An 18,297-nucleotide genomic window follows, 5' to 3' on the forward strand; every position below is an offset into this window, starting at 1 on the left:
AAACTTAGATAAACTCTTCCAATAATAGAAAAAGAGGAAACACTTCAGAAGTTGCTTTCTGAGACTAGCAAAACCTTGACACTAAAATTGAAATGGCAGTAAAGATGCTCAACATCACTAATTATTAGAGAAATGCAAATCAAAACTACAATGAGGTATCACCTCACACCGGTCAGAATGGCCATCATCAAAAAATCTAGAAACAATAAATGCTGGAAAGGGTGTGGTGAAAAGGGAAACCTCCTGCACTGTTTGTGGGAATGTAAATTGATACAGCCACTATGGAGAACAGTATGGAGGTTCCTAAAAAACTAAAAATAGAACTACCATATGACACAGCAATCCCACTACTGGGCATATATCCAGAGCAAACCATAATTCAAAAAGAGTCATGCACCACAATGTTCGTTGCAGCACTACTGACAATAACCAGGACATGGAAGCAACCTAAATGTCCACTGACAGATGAATGAATAAAGAAGATGTGGCACATATATACAATGGAAAATTACTCAGCCATAAAAAGAAACAAAATTGAGTTATTTGTAGTTAGGTGGATGGACCTATAGTCTGTCATACAGAGTGAAGTAAGTCAAAAACAGAAAAACAAATACCATATGCTAACACATATATATGGAAATCTAAAAAAAAAAAAAGGTACTGATGAACCTAGTGGCAGGGCAGGAATAAAGATGTAGACATAGAGAATGGACTTGAGGACACAGGGAGGGGGAGGGGGAGGGGGAAGCTGGGGCAAAGTGAGAGTAGCATCGCCATATATACACTACTGGATGTAAAACAGATAGCTAGCGAGAAGGAGCAGCATAGCACAGGGAGTTCAGCTCAGTGCTTTGCAATGACCTAGAGGGGTGGGATAGGGAGCGTGGGAGGGAGGCTCAAGAGGGAGGGGATATAGGGATATATGTATGTATATGGCTGATTCACTTTGTTCTACAACAGAAACTAACACAGTATTGTGAAGCAATTATACTCCAATAAAGATTTTTTAAAAATTGAAATGGCAGGACAAGATAAAAAAAATTATAGACTAATCTCATTCATGAACCTAACTGAAAAAAATCCTAAACAAAATGTAAGCAAATTGAATTGAATATATAAAAAGTATAATAAATCACTGACAAAATGCATTTAGTACAGGAATGCAAGGTAGTTTAACATTTTATAATCAACAAATGTAATTCACCAAATTAGCAGTTTAAAAGAGAAAAACATATGATCATCTCAATGTTGAATTTTATTAAATGTATTTTTCTCCATCTATTTGTCATTAGTTACAACCGATATGAGATGCATGCAGAGAGGCCAAACTATCTATGGATAAATAAGTAAGTGAGTTTAATAAGGTTGCTGGATATAAGACAAGCTGTATTTCAATCACTTTCAAAAACCAAGTATACTTCCTACATGCCAACCAACAGAAAATAAGATTTTTTAAGTTACCAATTACAATATCTTCAGAAAGCATCAAATACCTGGGAATAAATCTAACAAATAAACAGAGGGTGTTTTTGCAAAGAAGAGATTTAGAGAGACGTTAGGACCTAAGTAAATGAAGAGAGATATAATAGTAATGATTTAAAAGACGCACTATTACAAAAAAAGTTAATTCTTGAACTGATCTATAGGTTCATAAAATTCTAATCTAAAGCCCAATAAGGGGAGTATTTATTCTACTAAACACTAAAACTTATTCTAACACTAGAAAACTTAAGATAATTTGGTGTTGGCACAGAGATAGACAAATAGACTACATGAGAAAAATAATTTAGAAACATCCATGCAAATATGGGTGCTTCATTATGACAAAGATGACACTAGAGAGCAATGGGGAAAGAACAATCTTTTCAAAAATTGATATTAGGTTAATGGAGAACTATGTGGGAAAAAAGAAACTTAACCCCTACCTTATAACAAGCACAAATTTCAATTCTAGGTTTAAATGTGACAGGAATAACAATAAAGTTTCTAGAACAGCACTGTTCAATAGAACTTCCTGTGATGATGGAAATGTTCTATGTCAACACTGTCCGATATGGTACCCATAAGTTGCAAGTGGCTACTGAGCACTTGAAAAGTGGCCAATGCCAATGAGGAAGTGACTTTTTAATTTTAATTTCCTTTCAACTAATTTAAACTTCAAATTAAATAGCCACATGTGACTAGTGGCTACTGTACTGGATAACAGAGTTCTGCAAGGTAACAGAGGGGAATATATTTATGAACTTGGAGCAAGAAAAGATTTCTCTCACTCTCTCTTTTGCATTATAGTCTCTGTCTGCTAAATCCAATATCTAGACTATCTCTAAATTGGTTTCTATTGATTACTTTTGTTTTTCTTTTAAAAATATGAACCATATTTGCCTGTTTCTTTGTATGTCTAAGTTTTAAAAAACTGTATACTATATATGTTGTGGGTGATACAATATTGAGATTCTGCATAGTTTTATCTTTCTATAAAATAGTTCATTTTTGTGTTAGTAGGCCATTCAATTACCTTGAACTTGTATAAGCTTGATTTTGTGCTTTATTAGGGAAGAATATTAGAAACCAAGTTGTTTCCCAAGCTTCTTTCCCCCGGCAGGACTCAATCTCCAAATTATCCCCTCTGCAAATTTTTGTCAGGGCCTGGTTTTAGGCTTTGTTCATGGTGGGTCTAAGTAGAATAGGCCTTACTCTACCTGGGGTATGGTCCTTGACTCTGAAGTTTGTCCCTTCTGGTGTCTCAGCAGAAGCCTAAGATATTAACAAGGTGTTAATGAGGTCATACCACTCTGGCTGGGCCAGAACTCCAAGGGTCCTGCACTGCCTGCCCTCTACTATATTTGTTCTGCTTTCCACCCCACAACAGTCTCTCTAGTAAGTCTCTGGTAGCTTTGCCCTTTACATGTGCAGTCCATTCCGCAGCCAGGACTTGCTGGGGAGCCCCCTTTCACACAGCTCTCTTCTTTATAAATCAGTAAGAAAAAGGTAGCCCAGTAGTGGGCAAGAAACTTGAACAGGTGTGTCACAAAAAAGGATGTCACTTAAAAAGATGTCATGGAAGTCACCACAATGGCATACAACTGCACAGTCATCAGCACGTCTAAATTTAAAGAGATTAACATTGCCAAGTACTGGTAACGATGTGCAACAAGGAGAAATTTCATGTACTGCTGGTAGGACTATAAACTAATACAACTACTTTGGGGAAATTTGGCATCATCTATCAAAGCAGGCATATCCTATAACTAGCAATTCCATTCCTAGATAAATATTCAAAAGAAATGTATATAGAGGTGCATCAAGAAACATATATGAGAATATCCATACAGCACTGTTTATGACAGCCCAAATGCAGACATTCCAAATGTTCATCAAAAGCAGATTGGACAAATTATTGTTTATTCATACAATGGAATATCACATCAGTGTGCTGGATTTCTTCCATTTGACCTTCCAAATCTCTCTACCCCTTTCTACCATGCTATCTGGAAGCAAGGAGAAGGAATGGATGTCATAAGCATATAGATGAAATGGTTATTTTTAAGGAAATGAGATACTGAGACTAAAGAGAAAGTGAGGGATTAGATGTAGGAATAGCCATATATTTAATGACGAGATCTTCATCTTTATAAACCAAGAATCAAGGATTCTAAGATTTTCCTTCTTTATTTTTCTGTTTATTAGCATCAATAATCATACCCAAATAAATGTGAAATTTATGGTGGTTAACAAAATCCAGGAAAAAAATCCATATTATTTATAACCATTTCATAAGGATCTTCCTTTTGCAGCAGTGACACAGGATAACGTTTTACCTAGGCCTTGAAGCTAAAAGTAAGAACAAGTAGACAATATTTATAATTTTAGTGAACAAAAATACCTACAAGATATAAAGAAATAAAATGCTTACTTGGCTGACATGCACTGGTGTTAAAATTAAGTCCAGAACTCCAGACCAGCCAGCAAATACGCCAAGTGGTATGGCATATGCTAAAGCAATCATCAAAAATCTCAAATTGCTGTAAAAGAGGAGTAAAGGAAAACATTATTACAAATTCAAAATCTAGAGTTTAAACTCTTACTCATAGAAAAGTAAGTCATTTTGAAATTGGAACACCAGAATCAGAAATAGAAAATATTTTTCAGTTTGTTAATAAATTCCTTAAATTTTTTATATTTATAAGAATAATCTTTTTGTTCATATTGTTTAAAAATGTCAATGTTTATTATACAGATGAATTACTAACATTATTTCCTAGAATGAGTAGGCAGATTCAGTTTTTTTAAAAAAAGCTCCTATTTGAAAGGATAAATTACTTTTCTTCTGATGAACAAGGTGGAGGGAAAAAAAGATTAAAGGTGAATGGTTAAACAAACTGTGTACATCCATACCATGGAATACTACTGAGCAGTAAAAAGGAATAACTACCAGTACACAAAACAACCTGGATGACTCTCCAGAGAACTACGGTGGGTGATAAAAGCTAACTCCAAAATTTTCTTTACTGTATGTTTCAATTTATATAACGTTCTTGAAGTGACATTATAGTAACCGGAAAGAGATTAGTGGTTGCCAGGGGTTAAGGAGTAGAGTGGGAGGGAAGTAGGTGTGGCTATAAAAGGGCAACAGGAGGGAGCCTTGTGATGATGGAAATGTTCTATATCTTTACTATATCAATGTCAATTTTCTGGTTGTGATATTGTACTGTAGTTTTCTAAGATGGTATCATAAGAGGAAACTGGGTAAAAGGTCCATGTTATTTCTTCGTATTATTCTTTACAACTGCATGTGAATCTATAATTATCTCAAAATAAAGTTTAATTTAAAAATGTAATAAAATTAGACACCATTAACAACAATTTTTTTAAAAATTTGAACTATAAAGTATCTAGGCAGGCTTCCCTGGTGGCGCAGCGGTTGAGAGTCCGCCTGCCGATGCAGGGGACACGGGTTCGTGCCCCGGTCCGGGAAGATCCCACATGCCGCAGAGCGGCTGGGCCCGTGAGCCATGGCCACTGAGTCTGCGCGTCCGGAGCCTGTGCTCCGCAACGGGAGAGGCCACAACAATGAGAGGCCCGTGTACCGCAAAAAAAACAAAAAAACAAAGTATCTAGGCATAAACGAGGAAGACCCAAGACCTCTATCGGTGGGAGGGGGTGAAGCACGTAAGGGCACAGAAGATGATTTAAATAAATGGAGACAGAGTCTATGCTGTCAATTCACCCCAAATTAATTCATGATTCAACGCAATCACAATTAAAATTCCAGTTGAATTTTTTTTAGAAACTTATGAAATTTGCTCCAAAGTTCATATGGGAAAATAAAAGTCCTCAGAAAACTAACTCATCCTTTAAAAATACGAAAAAGGAAGCCCAGATATTAAGACGAACTGCACATCCAGAGTAATAAAATTAGTATGGTATTGGCTCAAGAACAAAGAGAGCAATGAAGGTAAAAAAGAGAGCTAAGACACAGAAACTCAATCTACAATAAAGGCGGCACTACCAAAATCAAAGGGCTAAGGATTGTTTAGTGAATGGTACTAGTTCACGTTATGGAGGGAAAAAAGAAAACCCTGTATCATTAGTTAACACCATACACTAAGGTGGATTCTAGGTGGGATGAAAACCTAAATGTGAAAGAAAAAACCAGAAAGTTGATAAATAAGGAATTCACTGACAAAATTAGTAGACATATAACAGAATACAAATAGAAATTTGACTTTTAAAAATCAACAGGGAACTTATATCTAGAATATGTAAATCATTAAGGAAAAGAAACTACCACTGAGAAATTGGCAGAAGAGGAATTTACAGTAGATGGAAACCTAAATGGCAAACAGCCACATGAGTCTCAAATTTATCAATAACCAGAAAATGCAAATTAAACAAAAGATATATTTCTTTATACCATTAGACTACTGAAAATTAGAAAGATGGATAATGCCAAGTTTGGTAAGCATATAGGGAAATGGGCATTGTGGATGAAAGTACAGACAAGTGCAGGCATTTTTTTAGAGCAATTTGGCAATACTTGGCAAATTAAGCTTAAAATAGCTTATGACCCAGCAATCTTGTGGGGTCTGTTTTCCAAAGAATTCTTAGGTCTATGGTGATGTGCAGGATGTCACTGCAGTGTTATTTGTGGTGACAATGAGTTGGAGGCAATCTGAGTACACAATGGAAGTGGGTATACAAAATGCAATGGTTTCATACCATGGAGTACAAAGAACTAGATGTACACATAGTACAGGGATACATCTTGAAAACAGAGCACTAATATCACAAAATGAGAGCTATCCAGATATCATGTGCCTCCTGATGGAAGAAGGTAGCATCACCCAGGAAGTAGTCTTGTAAAATCAAAACCAAAACCTGAATCAGAACATAGCTCTAGCTAACGATTTATAAGAAATACAAAGGGCAGAGGAACTTGGCAAAGTACTACAAAGAGGCAATCAACAAAATCCAGATCTTGGAGACAAGAGAGCTGGTTCCTCAACAAATAAATTACAAGGGAAAGAGAGAGATGGAAAGGAAACCTACAAATTATAAGGCATTTGAGCCAACTGCAATGCGTGGACCTAATCTAGATCCTGATTCAAACAAATTGTTAAAAAAAAAAAAAAAAAAAACCCCAAACTTACGACATTTATGAGACAGTTGGAAATTGAAACACTGATTTGACAGTAGCAAACTACTGCTAAAACGTTTTTAGTATGGCAATGGTACCATATTTATGTTAAAAAGAGTCCCTATCTTTTTAACATATACATATTGAAATGCTTATGGGTGAAATGATTTGTCATTTGGGATTTGCTTCATAATACAGGAAGGGGAGAAGTGGGTACAGTACAAATGAAACAATATTGGTCATAAATTGGTAATTGTTGATATTGGGTTATGGGGATACAGATGTTATACTAGTCTACCTTTGTATTTCCAAAATGAAAAGTAATTTAAAAAAACCACGTAGTGTTGAGTGAAAAAAAGTCAAACAGAATGAGATACACAATGTGCCATCATTTAGATAAATTAAACACAGAGAGGCATACAAAACAATACAAATGTCGCAAAGCACAGAGATACACATCAAATGTGTTTGAGAGGTATCCTTGGTAGGGAGAAGGGAATGGGAGTGAGAAATATAAATAAAAGAATGAATGAATAAATAAATGAATAAATGTGTTCATGTATCCTGTTCATGTATCCTGAAGTAAGGAACACGTTCAACTCAACTCTCCACTCTTGAAGTCTAAAAGGCAAAATCAACAACCACCATCATCAAACATTAAACTGATACATAAAGGGAGAAAAATGTTTACATTAGGTTACACAGGTTAAACGCATATTAAGTGATGGGAATCATATGGACAGTAAATAAATAATTGTGGTGGAAACTTTGGAGCATAACCACTGATTTCTTTTTTTTTCTGCCCAGACAATGGAATTAGAATTTAGAGAAGCAGTTATTCTGATTAATCCAGGAAGTAATGCTATCAGGAGTTCTTTGAAGGACCAGGGAAAATTACACAGGTAGGTTAGGGGAATGGAGCATGGCAGGCCCAAAGTACTCCCCTGGAAAGCCCAAAGTAGAAGCAGGCAATCCTGCACAGTAAACAAATGAATGTGGGAAGAGACAAAGGAATGTTAGGCATTAGTGTAAAGGGTTTTTAATAGAGAAGAAAGATCTTATACTCTATAGTTTGAACAGAGAATAAAGATCTTGACTCTAGGGTAATTAGAAGCAAACACAGGGTATATTGTGGTCAAAGTGATCATTTTAAGTTGTTTTTTCCTTGTCAGAACAATCTTTTACATAACTCCTCACCTTAAAACCCTACAGTTACTCCTCATTTCCCACAGAGTAGTCCAAAATTATTAGTATGGCATAATCTGACCGTAACCTACCTCTCTAGCCTTACCTATTGCTCTCTAACCTCTAGCTCTGCATGGAGAAAAATTTAGTTAAATAGCATCTTTAAAAAAAAAGGTATCATTTTAACTCTCATCTTACAAATATGTTCTACTGATAACAATTCAATTGAACTAATATTATTTTTTTGTCTATTATGTGGAAGGCAATTTACTAGCTGCTACAGAGATGTGGTTTTCAAAAACTTTTTACTGTACTCCAGAGTAAGAAATATTCTACCTACCAATATTCAGTACATAAATACTGAAGCAAAAGTATCACAAAAATATGTATCATTACTATAGGAGATGCAATAATATTTTCTATTCTTTTTTATTCCATTCTACTTTTGTTAAACAAAAAAAGGTGGTCAAGCCTCTAAATTGGTTGGCTATGAATCAAAGTTTGAAAAACAATGTTACATAGCTATGATGTCTAACATGGTAGCCACTAGTCAAATGTGGCTACTGAGCACTTGAAATGTGACTAGTGCAAGTAAAGAACTAATTTCTAATTTTACTTCATTTTAATTAATTAAAATCCAATTTAAAAACAGAAACAGTGAAAAGTATTTTTCCATTAAACACAATTTTATTTTTTTGGCAGAAGTACATTTCACTTTAACTGCTGCACTGGGTAAGATATTACTGTACTGTGCATGTGGTAGCATATGTTGTTTCTAATATTATAACCCATCACTGATCTTCTTGGTGTCAATGAACTAACTCAGTTCTAATTATTTTTTACATACTGATATAACATTGTAATTTGCTTATGAATATTTTATGCAGGAAGAAAAATACGAGATGAAGTATGTCGCAAATTTCACAATGAATGGTAGATGCAACTTATTGCAGCAGAGTAAAATTGATGTCTGTTATGGAAAAAAATTTTTAGGATAATTAAATGGATAATATTAAGGGACATGTTCAACAATTACATAATAAATTTTATAAGAAGTTTCTTCTTAAAGTCAAAAAAGAATCAAGAAGATTAGTTGTCTGAAATCTAAATTAAATGTTCAACAAACATTTTTAAACAATTTTTAAACAATTTTTATACTTTTGGTCAGCTATAAAATGGTTTGGATTCCTGCACAAGAAGAAAAACATTTTTAGATGGAGAGATGGTAAAAGAAATTGTTCTTTTAGCTATGGAAGTTTTGTTTAAAATTATGAAGAGAAAAAAATGTATTTTACGGAAGTGAAAGATCTTCAGTTAAGCCCCAAACAATTGCCTATAGAATATAAGACCTTTCAAATAATATCAAAGATGTATTGATTCAAAATTTTAAAAATTGCAGGTAGTTATTTTTAACTTTAGATAAATAGTACAATATGGGAGACACTGCTCAATGAAAACTGTTTTAATTGTAAATTTAATGAAATCTAAATGCAGACCAAGTATTTCTAATGCAAATTTAGCATCTAAATTGAGATGTGCTGTAAGTATAAAATACACACTGGATTTCGAAGATTTTCTATGAATGAAAGAATGTAAAGTATCTCATTAATAATTCTGAATACTGATTACATGTTGAAATAATACTTGAGATATAGAGTTAAATAAAATATGCTATTAAAATTAATTTTACCTGTTTCTTTCTACTTTTTAAAAATAAGGCTACTAGAAGATTTAAAATGACACATGTGGCTCCCATTATATTCCTATCAGACATTATTAATATATAGGATACAAAGATAGTTCTTGACCACAAGGAACTTACCATCTGGTGGGAGAGGAAGACTAGAAAAGAAAGAACTAACTAGGGAGAGTTGTTGATGAATCAATAAAAACTCATCACAACTAACTGGAGAAAAAAATCCAAAACATGAGTTCTAGAGGCCCAATTACAAATCATAATCATCAGAAATGGTCTATATATCCAAAGAATCAAATTCAGTACTGGGCCTTCAAGTATTTGAAGCCTTCAAGCATAGAATTTAATCTAATTGCATTTAAGTTGTACCAATAAAATAAAGTAAAATTAGAAATTAAGTTTCTCAAAATATGATCCCACTGGAGGTTCAAGATGATTTTAGGTGATATGTAAATAAACATTATTTATTTTATTCACTTTGTATTAAATAGCACTTGTTTATTTTAATGTGTATCAAGAAATACATAATGAATAAATTTGCATATTAGGAAAAATATAATAAACACATAAAACACATGATTTCACAGATACTATTATATGATGTTTCCTTATAAAAGAAAATTATTTAAACAAAAGGTTTGAGTTTTAAAATATGGGTGGTATATAGAGAAGGCAAAAACTATAGAGGTTTTTGCTTTGGGCAATTTTAATATTTTTTTTTCATTTTTTTTTTGTTTCTATTTTATTTTATTTTTTAACATCTTTATTTGAATATAATTGCTTTACAATGGTGTGTTAGTTTCTGCTGTATAACAAAGTGAATCAGCTATACATATACATATATCCCCGTATCTCCTCCTTCTTGCATCTCCCTCCCATCCTCCCTATCTCACCCCTCTATGGGGACACAAAGCACCAAGCTGATCTCTCTGTGCTATGCAGCTGCTTCCCACTAGCTATCTATTTTACATTTGGTACTGTATATATGTTAGTGGCACTCTCTCACTTCATCCTAGCTTATCCTTCCCCCTCCCCGTGTCCTCAAGTCCATTCTCTACATCTGTGTCTTTATTCCTGTCCTGGGCAATTTTTAAAGATAGATTTCTGATAGGAAATCTCTCTAAAACATTTAATCAATATTTTATCAATTATTTACAACCTGATTAGTAGGTTGTTGAAAAACTACTATCTTAAATTATGTTAGATAAATGTGGAATTCTCTTCAAGGTGCTAGTCAAAACCACTAAGTGGTTTTAAGTATATTTACCTTAATAATCTACAAAAGCTCCGCCGATAACTCAGCCGCTGGCTAGCTGCAGCAACACTGGGAGGAAGAGGAGGCCGTGGTGGGAAATAAGCTAGAGTTGCAGAAAATAGTAAGCAGACAACTCCAAACTCTGAAAAAAAAAAAAAAGTAAAATGTTAATCAGACAACACAAAAAGTTCAATATCTCAAGTATCTATCTAACAAATATTTATTGCGCATCAATGAAGCTTTAGATATATAAAGATAAGCAAAGTATAGTATGTGCCTGGCCAAAATAGCTCAGTATTGTGAGAAAGACTGATACATAAAAATATAACTTTTAGTAGGTAAGAAGTCATAAGGAAATAAGTATGGTAGACTTATGGTATAGTACACTACACAGAAAGAGGATTGAGGGAGTAAACAAATGTTAATCTGGAGAAAACACATTAAAAACCAACAGTACTATCTATAACAGAGATCTTTAAACAGGTCTAGGATGACTGTCTAATAAGCATGGTCCTAAGAAATAAAGAATATAATAGAAAATTGGTAAGAACAGAATAGGAGAAGGTTTGTTTGATCAATGACAGGATATTCTAATGCACTGTGTAGGACAGACTCAATTTATAGGCTACATGGGAAATCTGAACAAAACAGGAAAGCATCCAAAAAAGAAAAAAAAAGAAAGAAACCAGGAGACAGAGAGCAAAATTTAACAAACACAAGACTAGCTAATGTAGGCTATTAAACAATCAGAAGTAAAATCAACATCTGAACAATTTTAGTTTGGCACCATTACAGAAGGAAAGGTTCCTAGAAGTCCTGATCATTCCCTCCAGAGTTCTGGTACATGGAAACTCCAGCTTTTAACTGTGCTCAATTTAGTAGAAAAGCATGACTCTAGTAGAAAAGTCAGGAAGCCTTGGAGTATAGACCTATCCATGCCATTAATTAACTTATAAATTGAATGAATCCCTTACTCTTTCTGGGCCAATAAAGGAAACAGAGTAAGTGATTTCTAGAGATCCTTTCAGTAGGATAATTCTAATTCTAGGGCTATATTCTTAGCAAAAGGTACAATATTTCTATAAGACACTTAACCACAGATAATATCTTTATTCTTTGACAATCTGAGGAACAACAAGAAGTAAATGAATTGCTTTAATTTACAGTCCTTTTAATTATTAGTAACAATGAATGAGCATCTTCCATATGCTTATTGGCCATTTGTATTTCTTCTGTGATTGCCTTGTTTGTATTCTTTGCCCATCTTACTACTGGCATTTTTGTAAACAGCTTCACTGAGATATAATTCACATGACATATAATTCACACATTAAAGTGCATAATTCAATGAATTTTACAACCATCACCACAATTTAAAAATTTTTTCATAATCCCCCAAAGAAACTCTGTATCCATTATCCCACAAATTTCCTAGCCCCAGGCAACCATTAATCTGCTTTCAATCTCTATGGATTTGAGTACTATGGACATTTCTAACAAATGGAATCATATAATATGTAGTCTTTTGTGACTGTCTTCTCTCACTTAATGTTTTCAAGATTCACCCATGTTGGAGCAGTACTTTATTTTTTGCCAAATAATATTCCACTGAATGGATATACCACATTTTAAAATCCACTCAGTTAATAGACACTTAGATTGTTTCTACTTTGGGGCTATTATGAATAATGCTACTACAAATATTTGTGTGCGAATTTCTGCATGGATGTATGTTTTCATCTCACTTAGGCATATACCTAGAAATGGAACTGGTGGGTCATATGGTAATCTATGTTTAACATTTTGAGGAACTGCCAACCTGTTTCCAAAGAGGCTGCACCATTTTATATTACTACCAGCAATGTATGAGGGTTCCAATTTCTCTACTTTCTCATCAACACTTGTTATTTTCCATTTTATTGATTATAGTCACCCTACTGGGTTGAAGTTTAACTCATTATGGTTTTGATTTGCATTTCCCTAATGACTAATGACAATGAGCAACTTTTCATGTGCTTCTTAGCCATTTGTGTATCTTCTTTGGAGAAATCTCTATTCGAGTCCTTTGCCTATCTTTTAATTGAATTGTTTGTCTTTTTGTTGTTGAATTGTAAGAATTTAAAAAAATATTCTGGATACAAGTTGCTTACCAGATATATGACTTGCAATTATTTTCTCCCATTCTATGGGTTGTCTTTTCACTTTGCTGATGGTGTATTGTGAAGCACAAGATTTTAATTTTAATGAAATCCTATTTTTCTATTTTTTCTTTTGCCATTTGTGCTCTCAGTGTCCTTTATAAAAAGGCTTCCCCTAACCCAAGGTCATGAAGGTTTACTCCTATGTTTTCTTCTAAGAGTTTATATAGTTTTAGTTCTCACATTTAGGTTTATGACCTATTTTGAATTAATTTTTATGTATGGGGTAAGGAAGGGATTCAAATTGATTCTTTTGCATGTGCATATCCAGTTATTCCAATACCACTTGTTGAAAAGCCTATTCTTTCCCCATTGAATTGTCTTGTCACTGTTGTCAAAAGTCACTTGACTATAAATGTAATGGTCTATTTTTTGGAATCTCACTTTTGTTGATTTATATGTCTATCATTATGCCAGTACCATGCTGTCTTGATCAGTGTAGCTTTGTAGTAAGTTTTGAAACTGGAAATTATGAGTTCTCCAACTTTGTTCCTTTTCAAGGTTGTTTGGCTATTCTGAGTCCCCTGCATTTCCATACAGATTTTAAGATCAGCTTGCCAATTTCTGCAATAAAAGCAGCTGAATATTAATTGAGATTGCACTGAATTTGTAGATAAATGTGGGGAGTATTATCACCTTCACAATATTAAAACTTCTAACACATGAACAGGATGTCTTTCCATTTCTTTAGGTCTTCTTTAGTTTCTTTCAATAGTGCTCTATAGTCTTCAGAGTACAAGTTTTACACTTATATTGTTAATTTTATTCCTAAATATTTTATTCTTTTTGAGGCTATTGCAAATGCACTGTCTTCCTAATTACATGTTTGGATTGTTCATTGCAAATGTGTAGAAATACAGTTGATTTTTATATATTAATCTTGCACCCTAAAACTTGTTTTTTTTAGATCTAATAGTTTTTTTCTAGCTTACAGAGGATTTTCTATATTCAAGATCATGTCATTTTCAAGAGATAGCTTTACTTCCTTCTTTCTGATATAGATGCCTTTTACTTATTTTTCTTACTCAGTCATCCCAGTTAGAATCTCCAGCACAATGTTAAGTAGACACGGCAAGAGTGGACACCTTTGTCTTGTTCCTGATCTCAGGAGGGGATGCATTCAGTCTTTGACCATTAAATATGATCTTATTTATGGGTTTTTTGTAGATGCCCTAATATTATTAGGTTGAGGGAGCTCCAGTCTATTTCTAATTTGTTGGGTGTTTTTATTTTGAAAGGGTGCTGGATTTCCCAAATGCTTTTATTTTTCATCTATTAAGATGATCACATAGTTTTTTTCCTTCATTCTATTGATTTAACATATTACATTTAGCTGAATTTTGAACGTTAAACCAAATTGCATTCCAGGAATAAATCCCATCGGCTGGTGGTGTATAATCCTTATTATGTTACTGGATTTGGTTTGCTAGTATTTTGTTGAGGACCTGTGGGCCTATATATATTGGTGAAAAGTTTACTTATGATGTCTTTGTCTGAGGTAATTTTAGTTTAAAAGTCATTAATCTCTGAAGATCATGATTCTAAGCAAAATATTTTTTAATGGAATGAAGGGTCATGGGACATTATCTCAGGGAGGCAAGCTGGAAAATGCAAAAGCACTGAAGCAATAGCTGGAAGCTTTGAGTAGGGGTTTCTGTGGGACTGCATGGGAACCATAAGGCAGAGGACGTAGAGCATTAATACATGCCCAATAATGCCTAAAATCCAGTCATTTAAAATATATAATGATTGCTTAAGCTTTCAATAAAAAGAATGATATAACAAAAATAAACTTGAAAATTTATGTTTTACCTAGTTTCAGTTTTATTTACTTATTTACTTTTACATTTCAACTTCTTTCTTTAAAAGGAGTGAGCTGTCGAGGAGAAGTAAGAAGAACTACAATCCTGCAGCCTGTGGAACAAAAACCACATTCACAGAAAGACAGACAAGATGAAAAGGCAGAGGGCTATGTACCAGATGAAGGAACAAGATAAAATCCCAGAAAAACAACTAAATGAAGTGGAGATAGGCAAACTTCCAGAAAAAGAATTCAGAATTATGATAGTGAAGATGATCCAGGACCTCGGAAAAAGAATGGAAGCAAAGATCGAGAAGATGCAAGAAATGTTTAACAAAGATCTAGAAGAATTAAAGAACAAACAAACATAGATGAACAAGAGAATAACTGAAATGAAAACTACACTAGAAGGAATCAACAGCAAAATAACCGAGGCAGAAGAACAGATAAGTGACCTGGAAGACAGCATGGTGGAATTCACTGCTGCGGAACAGAGTAAAGAAAAAAGAATGAAAAGAAATGAAGACAACCTAAGATATCTCTGGTACAACGTTAAACGAAACAACATTCGGCTTATAGGGGTCACAGAAGGAGAAGACAGAGAGAAAGGACCTGAGAAAATATTTGAAGAGATTATAGTCGAAAACTTCCCTAACATGGGAAACGAAATAGCCACTCAACTCCAGGAAGCACAGAGAGCCCCATACAGGATAAACCCAAGGAGATACACGCTGAGATACACAGTAATCAAATCAGCAAAAGTTAAAGACAAAGAAAAATTATTGAAAGCAGCAAGGGAAAAATGACAAATAACATACAAGGGAACTTCCATAAGGTTAACAGCTGATTTCTCAGCAGAAACTCTCCAAACCAGAAGAGAGTGTCATGATATACTTAAAGTGATGAAAGGGAAGACCCAACAACCAAGATTACTCTACCCAGCAAGGATCTCATTCAGATTCGATGGAGAAATCCAAAGCTTTACAGACAAGAAAAAGCTAAGAGAATTCAGCACCACCAAACCAGCTCTACAACAAATGCTTAAGGAACTTCTCTAAGTGGGAAACACAAGAGAAGAAAAGGACCTAGTAAAAGAAACCCAAAACAATTAAGAAAATGGTAACAGGAACATACATATTGATAATTACCTTAAAAGTGAATGAATTAAATGCTCCAACCAAAAGACACAGGCTTGCTGAATGGTTACAAAAACAAGACCCATATATATACTGTCTACAAGAGACCCACTTCAGACGTAGGGACACATACAGACTGAAAGGGAGGGGATGGAAAAAGATATCCCATGCAAATGGAAATCAAAAGAAAGCTGGAGTAGCAATACTCATATCAGATAAAATAGACTTTAAAATAAAGAATGTTACAAGAGACAAGGAAGGACACTCCATAATGATCAAGGGGTCAACCCAAGAAGATATAACTATTATAAATATATATGCAACCAACATAGGAGCACCTCAATACGTAAGGCAACTGCTAACAGCTATAAAAGAGGAAATTAACAGAAACACAATAATGTGGGGGACTTTAACCCCTCACTTACACCAATGGACAGATCATCCAAACAGAAAATTGATAAGGAAACACAAGCTTTAAATGACACAATAGACCACGTAGATTTAATTGATATTTATACAACATTCCATCCCCAAACAGCAGATTACACTTTCTTCTCAAGTGCACACGGAACATTCTCCAGGATAGATCACACCTTGGGTCACAAATCAAACCTCAGTAAATTTAAGAAAATTGAAATCATATCAAGCATCTTTTCTGACAACAACGCTATGATATTAGAAATGAATTACAGGGAAAAAAACATAAAAAACACATAACACATGGAGGCTAAACAATACATTACTAAATAACCAAGAGATCACTGAAGAAATCAAAGAGGAAATCAAAAAATACCTAGAGACAAATGACAATGAAAGCACGATGATCTAAAACCTATGGGATGAAGCGAAAGCAGTTCTAAGAGGGAAGTTTATAGCTATACTCAAGGAACAAGAAACAAGAAAAATCTCAAATAAACAATCTAAGCTTACATCTAAAGGAACTAGAGAAAGAAGAGCAAACAAAACCCAAAGTTAGCAGAAGGAAAGAAATCATAAAGATCAGAGCAGAAATAAATGAAATAGAAACAAAGAAAACAATAGCAAAGATCAATAAAACTAAAAGCTGGTTCTTTGAGAAGATAAACAAAATTGTTAAACCTTTAGCCAGACTCATCAAGAAAAAGAGGGAGAGGACTCAAATCAATAAAATTAGGAATGAAGAAGGAGAAGTTACAACAGACACCACAGAAATACAAAGTATCCTAAGAGACTACTACAAGCAACTCTATGCCAATAAAATGGACAACCTGGAAGAAATGGACAAATTCGTAGAAAGGTGTAACCTTCCAAGAGTGAACCAGGAAGAAATAGAAACTATGAACAGACCAATCACAAGTAATGAAATTGAAACTGTGATTTAAAATCTTCCAACAAACAAAAGTTCAGGACCAGATGGCTTCACAGGTGAATTATATCAAGCATTTAGAGAAGAGCTAACACCCATCCATCTCAAACTCTTCCAAAAAATTGAAGAGGAAGGAACTCTCCCAAGCTCATTCTGAGGCCACCATCACCCTGATACCAAAACCAGACAAAGATACTACAAAAAAAGGAAATGACAGGCCAGTATCACTGATGAATATAGATGCAAAAATCGTCAACAAAATACTAGCAAACAGAATCCAACAACACATTAAAAGGATCATACACCATGATCAAGTGGGATTTATCCCAGGGATGCAAGGATTCTTCAATATACACAAATCAATCAATGTGATACACCATATTAACAGATTGAAGAATGAAAACCATATGACCATCTCAAATGCAGATGCAGAAAAAGCTTTTGACAAAATTCAACACCCATTTATGATAAAAACTCTCCAGAAAGTGGGCATAGAGGGAACCTACCTCAACATAATAGTGGGCATAGAGGTAACCTACCTCAACATAATAAAGGCCATATACGACAAACCCACGGCAAACATCATTCTCAATGGTGAAAAACTGAAAGCATTTCCTCTAAGATCAGGAACAAGACAAGGATGTCCACTCTCACCACTATTATTCAACATAGTTTTGGAAGTCCTAGCCACAGCAATCAGAGAAGAAAAAGAAATAAAAGGAATACAGATTGGAAAAGAAGAAGTCAAACTGTCACTGTTTGCAGATGACATGATGCTATATACATAGAGAATCCTAAAGATGCCACCAGAAAACTACTAGAGCTAATCAATGAATTTGGTAGAGATGCAGGATACAAAATTAATGCATAGAAATCTCTTGCATTCCTATACACTAACAATGAAAGATCAGAAAGAGAAATTAAGGAAACAATCCCATTCACCACTGCAACAAAAAGAATAAAATACCTAGGAATAAACCTACCTAAGGAGGTGCATGACCTGTACTCAGAAAACTGTAAGACACTGATGAAAGAAATCAAAGA

The 18,297-nt window shown here is 34.2% G+C and overlaps 1 protein-coding gene across 2 annotated transcripts in view; it reads right to left on the reverse strand.

Moving 5' to 3' along the window:
- Positions 1–18,297, reverse strand: part of SLC49A4 (solute carrier family 49 member 4) — a 108,246-nt gene that overhangs the window by 55,548 nt on the left and 34,401 nt on the right. For both annotated transcript variants that reach the window (XR_010840746.1, XM_059064403.2), the window contains exons 4-5: positions 10,786–10,915; positions 3,914–4,022 (exon numbers count right to left, since the gene is read on the reverse strand). Coding sequence is in view for 1 of the 2 variants with exons in the window: in XM_059064403.2 (XP_058920386.1) it covers positions 3,914–4,022; positions 10,786–10,915 (239 nt within the window). In the remaining variant the exon portion in view is untranslated. The remainder of the gene's footprint in view (positions 1–3,913; positions 4,023–10,785; positions 10,916–18,297) is intronic.

Source organism: Kogia breviceps, chromosome 5 (assembly GCF_026419965.1).
Source record: "Kogia breviceps isolate mKogBre1 chromosome 5, mKogBre1 haplotype 1, whole genome shotgun sequence".
Taxonomy (NCBI): domain Eukaryota; kingdom Metazoa; phylum Chordata; class Mammalia; order Artiodactyla; family Physeteridae; genus Kogia; species Kogia breviceps.